Source organism: Mesoplodon densirostris, chromosome 11 (genome assembly GCF_025265405.1).
Source record: "Mesoplodon densirostris isolate mMesDen1 chromosome 11, mMesDen1 primary haplotype, whole genome shotgun sequence".
In the NCBI taxonomy this organism is placed as follows: Eukaryota; Metazoa; Chordata; class Mammalia; order Artiodactyla; family Ziphiidae; genus Mesoplodon; species Mesoplodon densirostris.
This window is the reverse complement of record NC_082671.1, coordinates 60,276,601-60,291,172: the sequence shown is the minus strand read 5'-3', so window position 1 is coordinate 60,291,172 and position 14,572 is coordinate 60,276,601. Positions and strand designations below refer to the sequence as shown.

General features: G+C 56.0%; 1 protein-coding gene across 2 annotated transcripts; it reads right to left on the bottom strand.

The window, feature by feature from the left end:
- Positions 1-4,193: 4,193 nt before the first annotated feature.
- ARSA (arylsulfatase A) lies at positions 4,194-8,810 on the bottom strand. 2 transcript variants are annotated; one of them, XM_060113756.1, is made up of 9 exons: positions 8,725-8,810; positions 8,070-8,320; positions 7,617-7,857; positions 7,318-7,536; positions 7,071-7,240; positions 6,644-6,768; positions 6,424-6,551; positions 6,075-6,177; positions 4,194-5,982 (listed from the first exon to the last, which is right to left on the bottom strand). In XM_060113756.1, exons 2-9 carry the CDS (start codon positions 8,285-8,287, stop codon positions 5,663-5,665), a joined length of 1,524 nt encoding a protein of 507 aa, XP_059969739.1. In that variant the 5' UTR covers positions 8,288-8,320; positions 8,725-8,810; the 3' UTR covers positions 4,194-5,662. The 2 variants fall into 2 exon arrangements, with proteins under 2 accessions (XP_059969739.1, XP_059969738.1); XM_060113755.1 differs by having other exon boundaries at positions 8,635-8,805.
- Between the last annotated feature and the right edge of the window lie 5,762 nt (positions 8,811-14,572).

Below are 14,572 nucleotides of genomic sequence, written 5' to 3'. Positions count from 1 at the left end.
GGGTTCGTGCCCCGGTCCGGGATGATCCCACATGCCGCGGAGCGGCTGGGCCCGTGAGCCATGGCCGCTGAGCCTGCGCGTCCGGAGCCTGTGCTCCACAACGGGAGAGGCCACAACAGTGAGAGGCCCACGTACAACAAAAACGAAACAAAACAAAACAAAAAAAGATTAAGGCAAAGTAGCTAAGACCATTATAAAATAAAGAATGGTGGTCTCAGCTCAGATTCTAGTTATGAAACTGCTGACCAAGAAATTCATGATTTAAAATGTTTGAGTGGCAAGAAAAGGAGAAAAACATAGATTCAAAAATATAATCAGTAAGGTAAAAAAAAATACATGTACACCCTGGATTTTATATTCTGCATGTCAAGAGCACCCTTCTTTTTGGATGTCACTGGGAATGTTTCAACAGTGGTTTGTGTGATAGGTGGGACGCAGAGCATTCAGCTCTAAGAGAAATGCCCAGGGAGACAGTCTAATAGATCAGGGCGTTTCTTGTGCCGCAGGAGGCCTGGACATCGAGAACAGCAGTCTCCTTCCCTTGGTCCTGTGTCCTAAGTGTGTGGTCTTTGCCCTCATGACTGCCTGAGGGCTGCTGTATCTCTGGGCATTGTGCTCAGTTCCATGCAAGAGGAATACAAGGGCAGAGGGGCAGGCAGCTGGTTTTGTAAAAGCCCCACTGTGTGCTGTAGTGAGGAGAGGGCACGAGTGAGGTAGGGAGGGAGCGAAAGCCAGTGTAAGGCCCATCCTTAAGGCTGGATGCCCTTCTGAGAAGCCTAAGAGTTCTTCCCTGAACCATACACCCAAAGGATGGGAAGCAGGAACTTACCTGCTGGCTCCTGGCCCCCACTGGTTGAGAGCCACCCGGGAGCGTGCACCCCTTGCCCTTTAGAGCAGCTTGTTTGCGGGCTGAGAGCAGAGAGAAGAAGCAAGCCCTCTCAGGACTGCCCGGCCAGTTGCAGCAAAGGTCAGAAGACCCGCCCAGGCTGCAGATCCTTTAAAGCTGAGCAGCCACCCTGACATTCCCAAAAGAAGCACAGAGAGTAAAACCCACCCAGGGGGCTCAAGGTATCCCCCCCAACCAAGGGTGAGGGTGTTGGGGAAGTAAATGGCACCCCCAAAGAGGGACTTTTAAGGAACATTGCCTTGGTGCTGAGCAGAGCAACGGTACCAGGCCCCCCATCCCTGAGACAGCCGCCCTGAGACGGCCTCACCTGGTCTGCAGGTGTGGCGGGATGTGTGAAGGTGTGAGGTGCGTGTGGGATGGGAGTTGATGCACGCATAGGGTCTCTCCCGAAATGTGCCCCCCACACCTGGCTCACGTTTTACGGAATTAGCATACACCCAGCATACAGGCCCTGTCTCACGTCCTGGTTCCTGTCCTGTGGCAGCACCCACATAATCCAAAGTCAGCTGCACCGAGTGCCACGCCCTCTCCCCTGTGAGTGAAGTACAGCTTTGCAGGGAGGAGGATAAAACAATGCAGCCCTAAAAGCTGCCTCAGCCATCATCTGGGTTGATGACAAAAGGACAACTTTATTTTTGTTTCTTATTTCCTTTGTGCAGATTTGGAGCAGACAAGAGTGGCCAGCCCCTGGCATCTACCTGACTGGGGGGGGGTTGCCTGGCGCCCCACCTCTGAAGAAGTGGCTCACCACACTCAGCCCGCAGACAGACCGGAACCCTGTAGAGCGGGAGCCCCTGTGCTTCCCTGGGTCGTTCTGCATGAGGTCACCGGGCAAGGAGCCTGACGACCCAGTGAGGTGTCTGCAGCCTTGCTCTCCCCGCAGGGAGGTGGGAGGAGTCAGCAGCCTCAGTGCCACCAGCCACCAGGACCTCGCCCCGTCCTCCCTCAGGGACTCCCCCCACCCCACCCCCCCTTAAGTGACTGGACTGTCCTCACAGGAGGAAGTGTCTCAGGGCGGGTGACTTGTCAAGTCATGGGTGGCGAAGCAAAGGGAGAGGGTCATGCTGTTTATTAGGGCACATGTCCCTGTGGCCACAGGGCAGGGTGGGCACAGGTGGACCCCAGGGCTCTGCCCCGGTGTCTCCAGGAGGCAGTGGCCCGTCCTCCACTGCAAACACTCAGCACGTTACACTGACCCTGTCTGTGGCAGCGCCGTCACCCTGGATGGCAGGGACCACGGCCCATTCCTCACCACTGGCCCACGTTTGCTGGGATGAGGAGGGTGGGGTTAGTAGTTAATTTTCTTCTGTGGTTGCAGCCAACCTATAGACACTGACTCTGGGTAACTTAGCCAAAAGGGAATTTATTGGGAGGGTGCTGGGGACTCCCGGGTGGAAAAGAAGGCACAAAAAGGGGCCCTGCAGAGGGCCCGTGGGCAGCTCGGGCCCAGGGTGTGGGGAGCTACCGAGGAGGATGCGGCTCGTGCTGGAGGCTGGCACGCCTCTGCCCCCAGGGCTGCGACCGCCTGAGGGGAGGTCTTCACACGAAGGGGCCAAGGAGCTGGGGCCACAAATAGATGCCCTCGTCCCTCTGTTACCGCCCTGCCTACACCAGGCCTGGGGTCAAGGAGCTGGCAGGACTCTGCAGACATCCCACAGGCAGTGTCCAGCTGTGATGAGGGTCAGGGTCGAGTTCAACACCCACAGGTAATATGTGGGCTTCACAGTCAGGTCACGGGGGGAGGAGGGGCGTGTCCGGGCATCTCTTCTTCCCTCCTGAGGGAAACCACAGCACCCACAGCACAATGTTCTGTTCCTTCCAGACACACGTAGCTCCTTCCAGAGGATGCTGGGCTCCCTGAGGAAGCCACTCGGTGGGCGTGGATGGTCTCAGGCTCACAGGAAAAGGGCCGCTCTTCAAATCAACAGCAGCAGGGAAGGGACATCGCAGACAGCATTTGGGGCTGTGCGTGTGTGTATGAATATGCGTGAGTGTGTGCATGTCTGTGTCGAGCGTGCAGGCCCGTGTGTGGGCACGTGTGCACGAACGTGGGAGAGCGCGTGCGCATACCGGTGCCTCGACAAAGAGGGCGCATCGCACTAAAGCAGCTAAAGTGATGAGAAAGAAGCTTTTCTGCTCTCAAAGCATCACAGCAAGACCAAAAGTGGAGGGGGAGGGGGAGAGCCTTGCGTTCAGAGGGTGAACACCTGTCAGGTCTCAGCGGACCGGGAAGCAGCCCTAACTGGTTCAATCATTTCCCGCACCCTGCCCTGCCCCGCAGTTGCGCTTTTGTGGCACCAAGCTCTCTTCCTTTGTGGTATTTACTACGGTTAAATTTTTTTCTTCCAGTTTTCTCGAGATACAGTTGACACAATCACGATTAATATTTTATTTCTACTGAAGTATAAAATATACATGGCATCATAAAGGGCACTCAAGCTACACACAAGTGTGTAGCTCAAGTGCATTACACATATGTGTGCACCGCGTTTCCACCACCCCCAGTCAAGACAGAGAACTTCTGTAGCACCTGACGGTTCCCGATCGCTGTTCCCAGGCAATACCCACACCCCGAAACCTGGGAAGCCGGGTTTCTCCCACGCTGAACTCCACTGGGTCTGAGTGTGCAGGGGTGATGTTCATCTCCCTTGCTAGACATTAAGCACCACAGGAGCAGGAGGATCTGTGCCCCGGCCCTAAGCACAGCCCTGGGTGGTAAGTAAAGGTCTGTGGAACTAATAAAGTGATGCTCACCACCCAGCTGGGCAGCAGACCTGGACAAGGCACCTGCAGGTTATGCCTGGGTGCTGGCATTCATTTATTCTTGCTGGAGTGTTTGATCTTTGGATGTGATACAGAGATGATGCACCTGCTTCCATTCCTCTCTGTTCTCATCCTGAAACCAAGGCACCTCGAGGTGACTGCAGGCCCCCTAGGAGAGAAGCTGCAGGCTGCAGGGGGTGGGCATGCCCAGACCACACGTGCACGTGGGCCCTCCTTTTGTCAGCGTCAGTGGCTGAAGGGGCCCCTAAGGAAACCACTGCCCTATGGGGGCAGCTCCAAGATACAGCAGGATTTGGGGCATGGTTCGTGCAGCCCCCAAACCAGACTAGAAGTGATGGGAGAGTCACATGGAGAACACAGGAGGGGCCTCAGCACGCGGTATCTGACACCACAGGCTCACTCAGGAGGACCCCTGCACACATACACATGCCCTCTACACGTCCCGTTCACATGTCATTCCAGCAAGACTTTCAGCTGCAAGTAATAGACAAGCCAGCAGCACTTGGCTTAAATAGGCTGGTTTATTTTCTTACATTGTGAGCTCTGGAGGTACCTGGCTGGAGACACTCGTTTAGCAGATGCACGATGTCTGGTCAGGGCCAGTGATGCTGCAGCACCGTCCTCACCACCCCTGGAGGATGAGTGGTGCGGAAGACCCCGGGATTCCAGGAGACTGCCCCTGACCTTTCACTGACCAGGACCCTTGGTCACACGCCTCTCTTGGACCAATCACTGGATTGTGATTGGCTCAGACTGGCTACTACCCTCCTGGGGCTAGGAGAGCCTGTACCTCAGAAGTCACGGGGCCTCTGCCCACCAATGAAAAAGCGAGGACCATTAGTAGGAGGGGGATGGCTGTTTGGTCTACCATGAGGACAGGACACCCACTTGGGGTCCTGAGCACCCAGACAGCACTCTTCTTACTCAACCAATGCTGAGGGAGCATGAGGGGTGTGACAGCCGCTCTAGGAGCACGTGGCCCTGGATCGGTACGCACACAGGGGACGCCAGGAGGGCTACATGCCACCACGCAGATGCCAGCGGGTGGGCAGGCAGGGGGCCCCTCTGCAGAGAAGATGCCAGAGTCAAAAATGAGCATCTTGCCCTGATGATGGGCAACCCGGCCAGCTGCCAGGGCTGACGGACGGGGGCTGTGGGGTGGGGCATGGTGGGCCACTCCAAGGAGTCTGGGTTCTATTCTGAGCATGATAGGAAGCCTGCGGTTTTGAGCACAAATGGAGCCAAACCTGCTTGTTTTTAAGAGATCACTTTGCCGGTGGGGAATGGCTCCCATGGGGGCAGAGGCAAAGCCAGGAGACTGGAAACGTGTGTGCAGGTAGGAAACACAGAGTTTTGGAAGGGGCATTAGGGGGCCGAAGGGAAGCCTCTGGAGCTGCTGACGTGCCTTCCTCAGAGCTGGCAGGGCTCCCCAGCCCACTTCATCACGTAGACCGTGTAACCCCTCACCCTCCTTCAGACAGGTTTCTAACAGCCAGGGCGGTCCAGTTCCTGTGCTTCTTCCCCGGGGAAAACCTGACTCTTATGGGCACTCCGCGTCTTCGGGGTCTGCTGTCCGCCATGCCCTCGCCCCCTCCTCACCCCGTCCCGGCACATAAAAGCACCTAGTGCTGCCCCTGTGAAGAGGTGTGCCCACACTCACCACCACGCTTGTCTGCACTGACAAAAGCAATCACCAGGGGGAGGGGGGCAGCTTCCGGAGCCAACCTCTCACTGGCTGGGTGACCTCAGACAAGTTGCTGGACCTCTCCACACCTCAGGTTCCTCATTTGTAATGGGCAGAACACGTAGCTCAGGGCTATCACAAGGATCATGTGAATTATCTCACCTACAAGTGTCAGCTGGTGTTAGCATTCTCAGGTACAAACCATCTCTACACACCCACAGCACAGCAATGAACCATCACACGCCTGGGTGGGGCGAGGGGCGTGGGGCTGGCCTCCACCTATGCTCTCAGGGCTGGAGCTCAGGGCAGTGGCAGCAGGATGGCCTGGGGGTGCAGCTGGGCTGACAGCAGACCTGCAGGGCAGGGTCCTCGCCCCGGGCTATCTGGCTGGGGCTGAAGGTCACGGCAGCATCAAACTGGGCCTTGAGCAGCTGAAGTTGCTTCAGCGCCTGCAGCGCCTCTGGGGCGACCTCAGCCACACCCCCCAGAAGGTTGTAGTTCTCACCAGGGTCCTCAGACAGGTCAAAGAGCAGCGGGGGCTCATGGGCAGTCAGAGGACTAGAGGCATGGCAGGCAGGGTCCGCAGTGGTGTCGCTGTGGACAGAGCCTGGGGAGGGGGGCACAACTGTGAACAGGGCAAGGGGGGGTGTAGGCTCTGGGGCTACGAGGGGTGGGCAGGGCTGGGGGAGAGGAAGTTACCCTGGGTGAAGAAGTGTGCCTTGTACTTTCCGCTTCGCACAGCAAAGACCCCTCGGACCTCGTCTGGGTAGGCCGGGTAGAAGAAGAGGGTCTGCCGGGGGCTCTGGGGGCAAAGTCAGGGGTCTGCACATACCCAGAGCCTCAGCTCTGCGTTGGGCCCTGGATGTGCAGTGGCTCCCTGCCCACCTGAGAGCCCCAGGGGTGGCACCACTTGGACGCTGCTCAACAGAGGGTCTGGCTGGTCCCAGGGACTTCAGTTGCTGCCCATACTCACTCCCGGGGAGGGTAAGTTGGGGGGGGGGCCCGGCAGGGGTTGGGGGAGCTGGGGTCATGAGGTCACGGGCCCTACCTTGCCTGTGCCCAGCAGCAGGGGGCTGAGGTCAACGCCATCCAAGGTGACATTGGGCAGTGGGGCCCCTGCCAAGGCTGCCAAGGTGGGCAGTAGGTCCAGGGAGCTGGCTAGCTCGTGGGTCACACCTGTGGGTAGAGGGCTGTACAGTCACTCCATTTGTGATCAGGGTTGGGGAGATGGGGCCAAGAGTCCAGGAGGAGAAGGCCTGAAGACTGACCGGGAGCAATGTGGCCTGGCCAGAAGGCCAAGGCAGGCTCTCGGACGCCCCCCTCGAAAGTGGTTCCCTTTCCGCATCGCAGGAGGCCAGAGCAGCCGCCATGGGACATCCGCATCGTCTCAGGTCTGGAACACACGAGAGGTTATCTGCGATGAGGGGCCCAGGGTCTCTGGCCTGCCCCAGTGACCCCAGCCCCAGACTTCTAAGTTACACATTTTGTCCAGAAACGGCCAGCATGTGCCTGTCTGCTCCCTGTCCTACTCGTGGCCCCCAAGCCTCCCACACACATGCACCTGGTGTCACCACATATGGCCAGCATCTCCCGAGACTCCCTTATCCCACTACGTCCTCGGCCAGCAGTCAAGATGGTAAGATCCCAGGGCCCTGTGAGGGATCGACCAGCATCCTCTGCCCCCTGCCAGAGTACCCGTTGTCTGCAGTGAAGAAGACCAGTGTCTCTCCGAGCAGCCCCAGGTCCGCCACAGCCGTCATCAGGGCCCCCACAGCCGCATCCAGCTCCATCAGGGAGTCCCCAAACGGCCCTCGGCCTGAGCGCCCCGAAAAGCTCTGCCCACTGAACTGTGGATAGTGGGTGTGCTGGGGATGGAGACTGGAGTTAGCAGCAGGTAGGGGTCACGGGCAGCCCTGGGCTGGGGGGGGCCACGATCACTCACGTGGGAGGCGTAGTACAGGAAGAACGGGCGGCCCTGGCGCTGGGCATCAGCCATGAGGTCACGGGCGAAGGCCACGTAGCGGGCCTCAAGTCCAGGAAGCCAAGGGGGCTGTGCCTCCACCGATAGGTTGGCCAACAGAGGGACAGGGACCAGGCCCTGGTCACAGCCGCCATCACAGGGGGTGGCCGGCGGGAAGCAGGTCAGGTTCTGGCAAGGGCCCTGGGGGAGCAGCTCCTTCAGAGGTCTGGGCTGTGGGCTGGGGCTGTAGGGTCAAGGGGAGGGACCTCTGTGGTTCCTACCTGGTCATGGGAGTATGGGATGCCCAGGAATCGATGGAAGCCATGGTGGGGGGGCAGAAAGGCCCCCTCAGGCCCTACCCCAAGGTGCCATTTGCCAGCTATCCCTGTGAGGTAGCCTCGGGCAGCAAGGACCTCAGCCAGGGTCACCTCCTCCAGGGGCAGGCCCCCTCGGGAGCTGGGCTCCAGAACGCCAGGGTATAGGCCCATCCGAACTGGGAGTCGGCCGGTCAGGAGGGCAGCCCTATAGGACAAGTCAGAGTCCGTGAGACAGAGCAGAAGTGACTGAGACGAACAGAAGGAGAAGGGGAGAGAGAGGACAAAAACAAAGAGACACGAACTGCTCCATAGAGACAGAGACCCTCTTGCTCCCTCTGCAACCCAGAGTGAATCTGGGAGGAACTGGATGGGCAGGGGTGGGCATCTGGGGTGAGGGCTCCCGGTCTCCTTGCTCACCGGGAGGGTGTGCACAGAGACACAGGCACGTAGAAGTCCGTGAACCGCAGACCCCCTGCGGCCAGCTGGTCCAGATTGGGGGTGGTGGAACTGGGGTGTCCATAGGAGCCCAGGTCCCCATAGCCCAGGTCATCAGCAAAGACCAGCAGAATGTTAGGTGGGCTGGTAGCAGCCAGGCCAGCAGCCGAGGCCACAGCGAGGGTCCACAGAGCCAGCATGGCACACGGCAGACAGGCCTGTAACAAGGGACCCTTGGGAGAGAAGGCAAACTGGTTCCAGAAAGCTCTATCCCCAAACCCCAGACCCAAGGCACTACCCTCCCCTGATACCCCAGACCCAGGCACTAACTTCTGAGACCTCAGACCCAGGCACTACCCTCCCCTGAGACCTCAGACCTAGGCACTACCCTCCCCTGAGACCCCAGACACAAATACTCCCCCGCCTGAGACAACTCCTTTCCTGAAGTCCCAGCGAACTCCGCACCCTGAGACCCTTGACCTCAACAGAACACAGGAGCCCGTAGCCTGGGATCTAACTCCCTGGAGACCCTCAAGTGCCAGGACACCTTTAGATTCTTAGGCGGAGATCTGACCCTCTTCACGTAAAGGTCCCGGCCCAGGCTCGTGATCAGGGGCAGAAGTCCCAGGACACTGACCCGCGGGGGCCCGCGAAGCGGGACGAACGCAGTTCACAGCCGAGGAGGGACGAACGCGGAACAGTGGGCAGCAGTGCCCTCTGCTGGCGCTTCCGCCTGGCCCGGTCCCGCCCCCGGCCCGCCCTGCGACCCGCCCCCTGACCCCGTGACTTCCGCGCCCTCCCCCAGAGGCGGGGCGCAGGGCCAGGCAGGGGGCGCCAGGCCCGGCGGGTGTGGCGAGGCCTTTTCCGACCGGGGTTGGGGCGGGGTCGCGATCCTGCGGCGGGGGGCGTCCTGCGCGGGGGGCGGCGCGGTCGTTCGCGCGCGCTCGGACCCGGTTTGCGCCCCGAGGCAGTCGGCGCCAGGTGCGGGGCGGCGGGGGTGGTGGTGCTCGCAAGCGGGCTGCCGGCGTTCGCGCTCGGCGCGCGGTGTGTTCCTTAAGGGGCCTGAACCGGGAGAGTGTGGAACGAGCGAATCGAAACAAAAACCGTGGAGCCCGCGGGCTGCTGGCTTTTCCTTCAACACTACTTTTGGTGTTTTTCTTGAAACAGGAGATAAAAATTTCTTCCCAATCTTTTCTCCTCCGTTCATGTGTGTGTCTGTTGTGTGTCAGGGTGTGTGTGTGTGTGTGATGTGTCTGTGTGTGTGATGTGTCTGTGTGTGTGATGTGCGGTGTGCGTGGTGGGGCGTGTGTGTGCTGTGTAGAGGGGCGTCTGGGGTTTGCTCTGCGTCCGGGTTACACCAATGGGAAGGGCCCATCGAAAGCGGAGATGACGGTCCTGGCTCCATCACTGCACAGCTTTGGACGAATGACTTCACCTTTTTGGTCCGCAGTTTGTTTAGCTGTTTCAAAGTAAGAGAACGCCCCAGGGGGTGGTTAGGTGGGTATCTTAGTGCAGCTGAACACCCCACGTAACTCCCCCAGAGCGCCTCCGCACAGCAGCTCCCCTAGGACATTCGTCGCCCACCCCCAGCCCTTCCCAGGGCAGCTCTCAGGCTTCAGGGTCCCCCACAAGGTCGGACCTCAGGAAGAGCAGGATGCGGGCTGCTGGTTGGGGAGGGCTTCCCGTGGTTACTGACCCTGGAGCCAGTGGGAGAGTGGACAGGGCCCCTGAAAGGCCTCTGGTCACTGGGGTGGGGGCCAAGACAGTTTCCACTGCAGCCCTGGCTGGGGAGCTGGTATTTTGCTGGTGAAAGATGAAAGCTCAAGACGAGAGGCAGCGTGGGGGAGAAAATTGGAAGAGTAGCGACTCCCAGGGACACGGCTGGGCTTGCGGCTGCTGCTGGCCTCGTGGGGAACGGAAGGGGCTCCAGTGAGCCACCCCCTTGGTGTCACATTCCAGTGTGGTTTCTGGGCCGGTGCGTGGGAGCAGTATGGGGTGGGTGGCCAGGACAGAAAGTTTTTCCGTGGCCCAGAAACCTTTGAACTTGTAATTGGAACTATCACAGCTGGTTGGTGCTGTGAATCGGAGTTTAAAAGGAATCGACCAAAAGCACTTTATTCCCTCTCTGCTGCAAGCTGGGAAGTACCCCAGGCAGCGGAGGACCTGCCCTTATTCTCTGGAAGAGCCGGCCTGTAGTTGTAATGTTATGCAAATGGCTGGCACTTTCCCCTGCAGTCTCTGGAGGCCGTTCTGGTGTGTGCACACGGGACAGCAGAGCCAGCCCAGCCCTGACCTCTGGGTGGGGGGAGGGCGCATGTGCTGCCAGCTGTGTTTGTTCAGAGCCCAGCTCTGCGGGCGCCAGAGTCTTTTGGAGATGTGAGCCTTTCTTGGCTTTGCTGCGGGAGCCGGCAGGAGGGTCAGCTTGGGACAGAGCCCCGTGCGAGGCATCCTGCCAGGCTGCGGAAGTGGCTCTGGGCATTGCTAATTTGGAACTAACACCCACAGTTAGGAGAGGGGCCCTGTGAGCGGTGCGTGCCTGCTCCTTCGGCACCTAGGGCAAGGGAGGGCCTCACATTTCCTGGGCCTGCCCTGGGTGAGTGGGGTGGGCCAGCCGCTTCATGGAGAACACTTGGCCCACCTGAAGGGCCTCTGCAGTGGTTCTTGGGACTGGCGGATGTGGGGGACCCAGGACACCGAAGACCATCTGTGCAGGCCTCCACCTCCTCCTTTGGGTCTGCTCCGTCCACTTTGCCCTCAGCAACCATCATTCCTGTCCCCTGGATATTGGAGGAAAAGGATCCTAAGTCAGGCAGGACTGACAGTGAGCACAGGTTCTGGATCTGAGGGGCTAGGATGGTGTTGACTGTGCTGTGGTTAAAACCAGTGCTCATGACAGGCCATGTGAATGAAGCCAAGATGCTGGAAACTCTTTGGTTTAATACAGAAAAAGGCATCCAAAGACAGAGAGGGATAGGAGTGTATTGTGCTTGACCTGCTCTGTTGTCCCCTAACTGTCCTCTGTGAGGGCCTGGAGGATGCTCTCATTGAGACATTGAGGTGGACTTTGGAGTAAGGAAGGGAAGTAGCAACACCCTTGCAAGGCTCTGAGGAGCTGGCCACTGTGGGACAGAAATGAAACGGGATGAAAAGATGCTAGGGTGGCAGAAGCCACATGGCCAGGCAGGTATTGTCACCATCATGGTCAGGCAGAATGGTGTGGCCTCAGAGATTTTTGGCTCACTGGCCAGTGGAGTTACCCTCCAGGACAAAAACAGAGGGCAGCACTAGTGGAGGCGGGGCTGGTGGTGGAAAGACCCTGGGTCTCGGGAACATGGCCCAGACTTGACTCACAATGCAGCTCCTCTTCCAGTTCCTGGACATGAGTCACTCCCAGACCTGGAGCCCTCTGCCAGAGGGAAAGACCTGGCAGAAACACCCAGGGCTGTACTAAGGCTTTTCCCTGGCCTCCGCTGCAAGGAGTTATGGCCTTTGGCCAGGATGGCCATGCACTAGGGGAAGGGACACCTCAGGCTCTGAGGGGTTGTTGGGCACTGGCTCTGAGCGAATGTCACTTCTTAGACATTCTTTTTCTTTTCTTTTCTTTTTGTTTTTTGCGGTGCGCAGGCCTCTCACTGTCGTGGCCTCTCCCGTTGCGGAGCACAGGCTCTAGACGCGCAGGCTCAGCGGCCATGGCTCATGGGCCCAGCCGCTCCGCAGCATGTGGGATCTTCCCGGACCGGGGCACGAACCCATGTCCCCTGCATCGGCAGGCGGACTCTCAACCACTGCCCCACCAGGGAAGCCCCACTTTTTGGACATTCTGATGCCCCCACAGTCCACTGATGAGAGCTGGGCTTTGGAAGTCAGACAAGTCATGCATTTGGGGCCACTGTCCATCCCACAATGGATACAGTGGTTATGTGAATTTATTTTGTATTAATCTCCCTGGTTCTCAAGCATATTATTCAAACAGATATATTGAGCAGCTGGCCAGTGCAACTCTACCTGCTGATCTAGACAAGGACTCTGAAAGTGGAAAGCTCAGTGGAGTCTCCTATATCAGTTGAGGAAACACCAGCTACTTTAACAGATAAACCCCCAAATCTCAGTGACTCAATACAATAGACATTTATTTCTTGCTCACAGAAAGTCCAGTTTGCAACATAGGCAGGAATGGGGGTGGGTGAGTCTCTGCTCCATGTGGACATTTAGGGGTCCATGCTGAAGGAAGTGCTGCCCTTTTTGACATGTGGATTTAAGGTCATCCTAGATGCCTACATTCAGCCAGCAGAAGCGTGAACAGAGAGCATGCAGGATAAGCAGGAGGTATTTACGGGTTAGGCCTAGGAGTGGCGCACATCATTTCTACCCAAACCAATTCCAGAACTCTGTGACATGGTCTTACCTAGATGCGAAAGGGGCTGGGGAATACAGACTCCGAGGTGTGGTCTGTTGGAGCCAGCAGTTGGAATATCAGCTTTCTGACACCTCAGTTTACTGACTGTGGCAAATAGAACAAATCCCCAGGGGACTGGTTCTGTGGTATTGTTGGGGGAGAGTATATTTCTAGCAGCTCAGGGTAAGCGCTGCTTTCAGGACTTCCAATGACGTTGTAGACACTAATTCCATGCATTAAATACCTTTCTGCTCAAACTAGCCGCACGTGGGTCTATAATCTACACCTAAACTCTAGCTTTTACAGTCAGTGAGATGAGAGGTGGAGGACCTGGGAGGCCATGGTGTGAGGGATCACTTGGAGAGACACGGAGGATGTCAGAACTTGGAGTGAGAAGACCTGTCATCAGGGTGCTGAAGTTCTCAGTGAATGAGAGGATGTGGTTGGCCAGGAGGGACCCATTTGATCACTGCTGTATTCCTAGTACCTTACCCTCATACTTTGTTGTGTGTGGGTGTGTGTGTAATAAACATTTTAAAATGCAGGATGTTGGACTTCCCTGGTGGCGCAGTGGTTAAGAATCCGCCTGCCAATGCAGGGGACACGAGTTCGAGCCCTGATCCAGGAAGATCCCACATGCCGCAGAGCAACTAAGCCCGTGCGCCACAACTACTGAGCCTGCGCTCTAGAGCCCGCAAGCCACAACTACTGAGCTCACGTGCCACAACTACTGAAGCCTGTGCGCCTAGAGCCTGTGCTCCACAACAAGAGAAGTCACCACAATGAGAAGCCTGCACACCGCAATGAAGAGTAGCCCCCTCTTGCCACAACTAGAGAAGGCCTGCGTGCAGCAATGAAGACCCAATGCAGCCAAAAATAAATAAATAAATTTATTTTTAAAAAGTAAAATAAAATGCAGGATGTCTTTCTGTTCATTTATTGATTCATTTAATATCTGACCAGCAAACAATCATTAAACACTTCTATGTGCTGACTGCTGTGGCTGAATAAGAAAAACAGATTTCCAACAATATAACCTAAAACCCCTCTATTGTAAAACACTGAAAACGCTGAGTAAAATATAGTAAGTAGAAACTAAAAGCAACAAGGTAAGCAAGTGTGATATCAGGGACATTCTCAATACCAGGAACTTAAAGCTCTGGGTTTTAATGGCTGCATAGAAGGCAAGAGAAAGGGATGTGGGCCCACACAATATAAGAAGTTGGTATTTTGATACCCACATAAAGTCAGGATTATTAAAGACCCATAATTTCAGTAAAAGGTTACAAAGGCTAGGAAAAAAATTCTCCTTTCCAGGAAAGAGAAATGAGAAATTTTGTGACAAACTCACCACAAGACAGAAATCAAATCTCCCTTCAGAATTCATAAGTACAGACTTTTACCTTCAAATGGGTGTGGGTTTTAAATATATACTGGATGGGGTTTTTTTGGTCATTGCACAGCTTGCAGGATCTTAGTTCCCTGACCAGGGATCGAACCTGCACCCCCAGCAGTGGAAGTGTGGAGTCCTAACCACTGGACCACAAGGGAATTCCCTACCTGGGTGGTTTAGAATTGAGTTGAAGTGGTTATATGTTGGCAGCATTGAGGTACCTAGCAGGTGCAAATGCAAATCACCTCTGGAGGAGTTCAATCCCTCCAGCTTACCACAGTTTAGATTAACCAAACATGAGATCACAATCCAAAAACCACAAAACATGTAAGGATGGCCTCAGAGGTAAAAGATGCAGTTGAAAACCTGAACAAGGAATGAGAAACTGTTAGAAAGCATCAGAAAAAAAGGATAAAGGAAAAGAAAGAATCTTAAAGGAAAGAAAGAATCTGATAGATTTTAAAACAAACGAAATATAACTTTAGAAATGAAAAATATAATAATTGAAATTTCAATGGGAAGGTTAATAGCAGACTAGACACAGCTGAGAATTATTGAACTAGAAGATGGTAGACTGAATACAAAATAGACTGGGAGATGAGACCATTTTATAGAAGTTACAGTGAGAAGGTCTAATATATATTAAAAATTTCAATCTTTAAAATTTTTTCACAATTTATAATTTAACAAAATATA

Coding starts and splice junctions, on each gene's coding strand:
- ARSA (XM_060113756.1), bottom strand. CDS start 8,287: ATGCTGGCTCTGTGGACCCTCGCTGTGGCCTCGGCTGCTGGCCTGGCT. Junction 7,241..7,317: donor TCCTGTACTACGCCTCCCAC/GTGAGTGATCGT, acceptor CTCCATCCCCAG/CACACCCACTATCCACAGTT. Junction 6,178..6,423: donor TGCTGCTGGGCACAGGCAAG/GTAGGGCCCGTG, acceptor CTTTGCCCCCAG/AGCCCCCGGCAGACCCTCTT.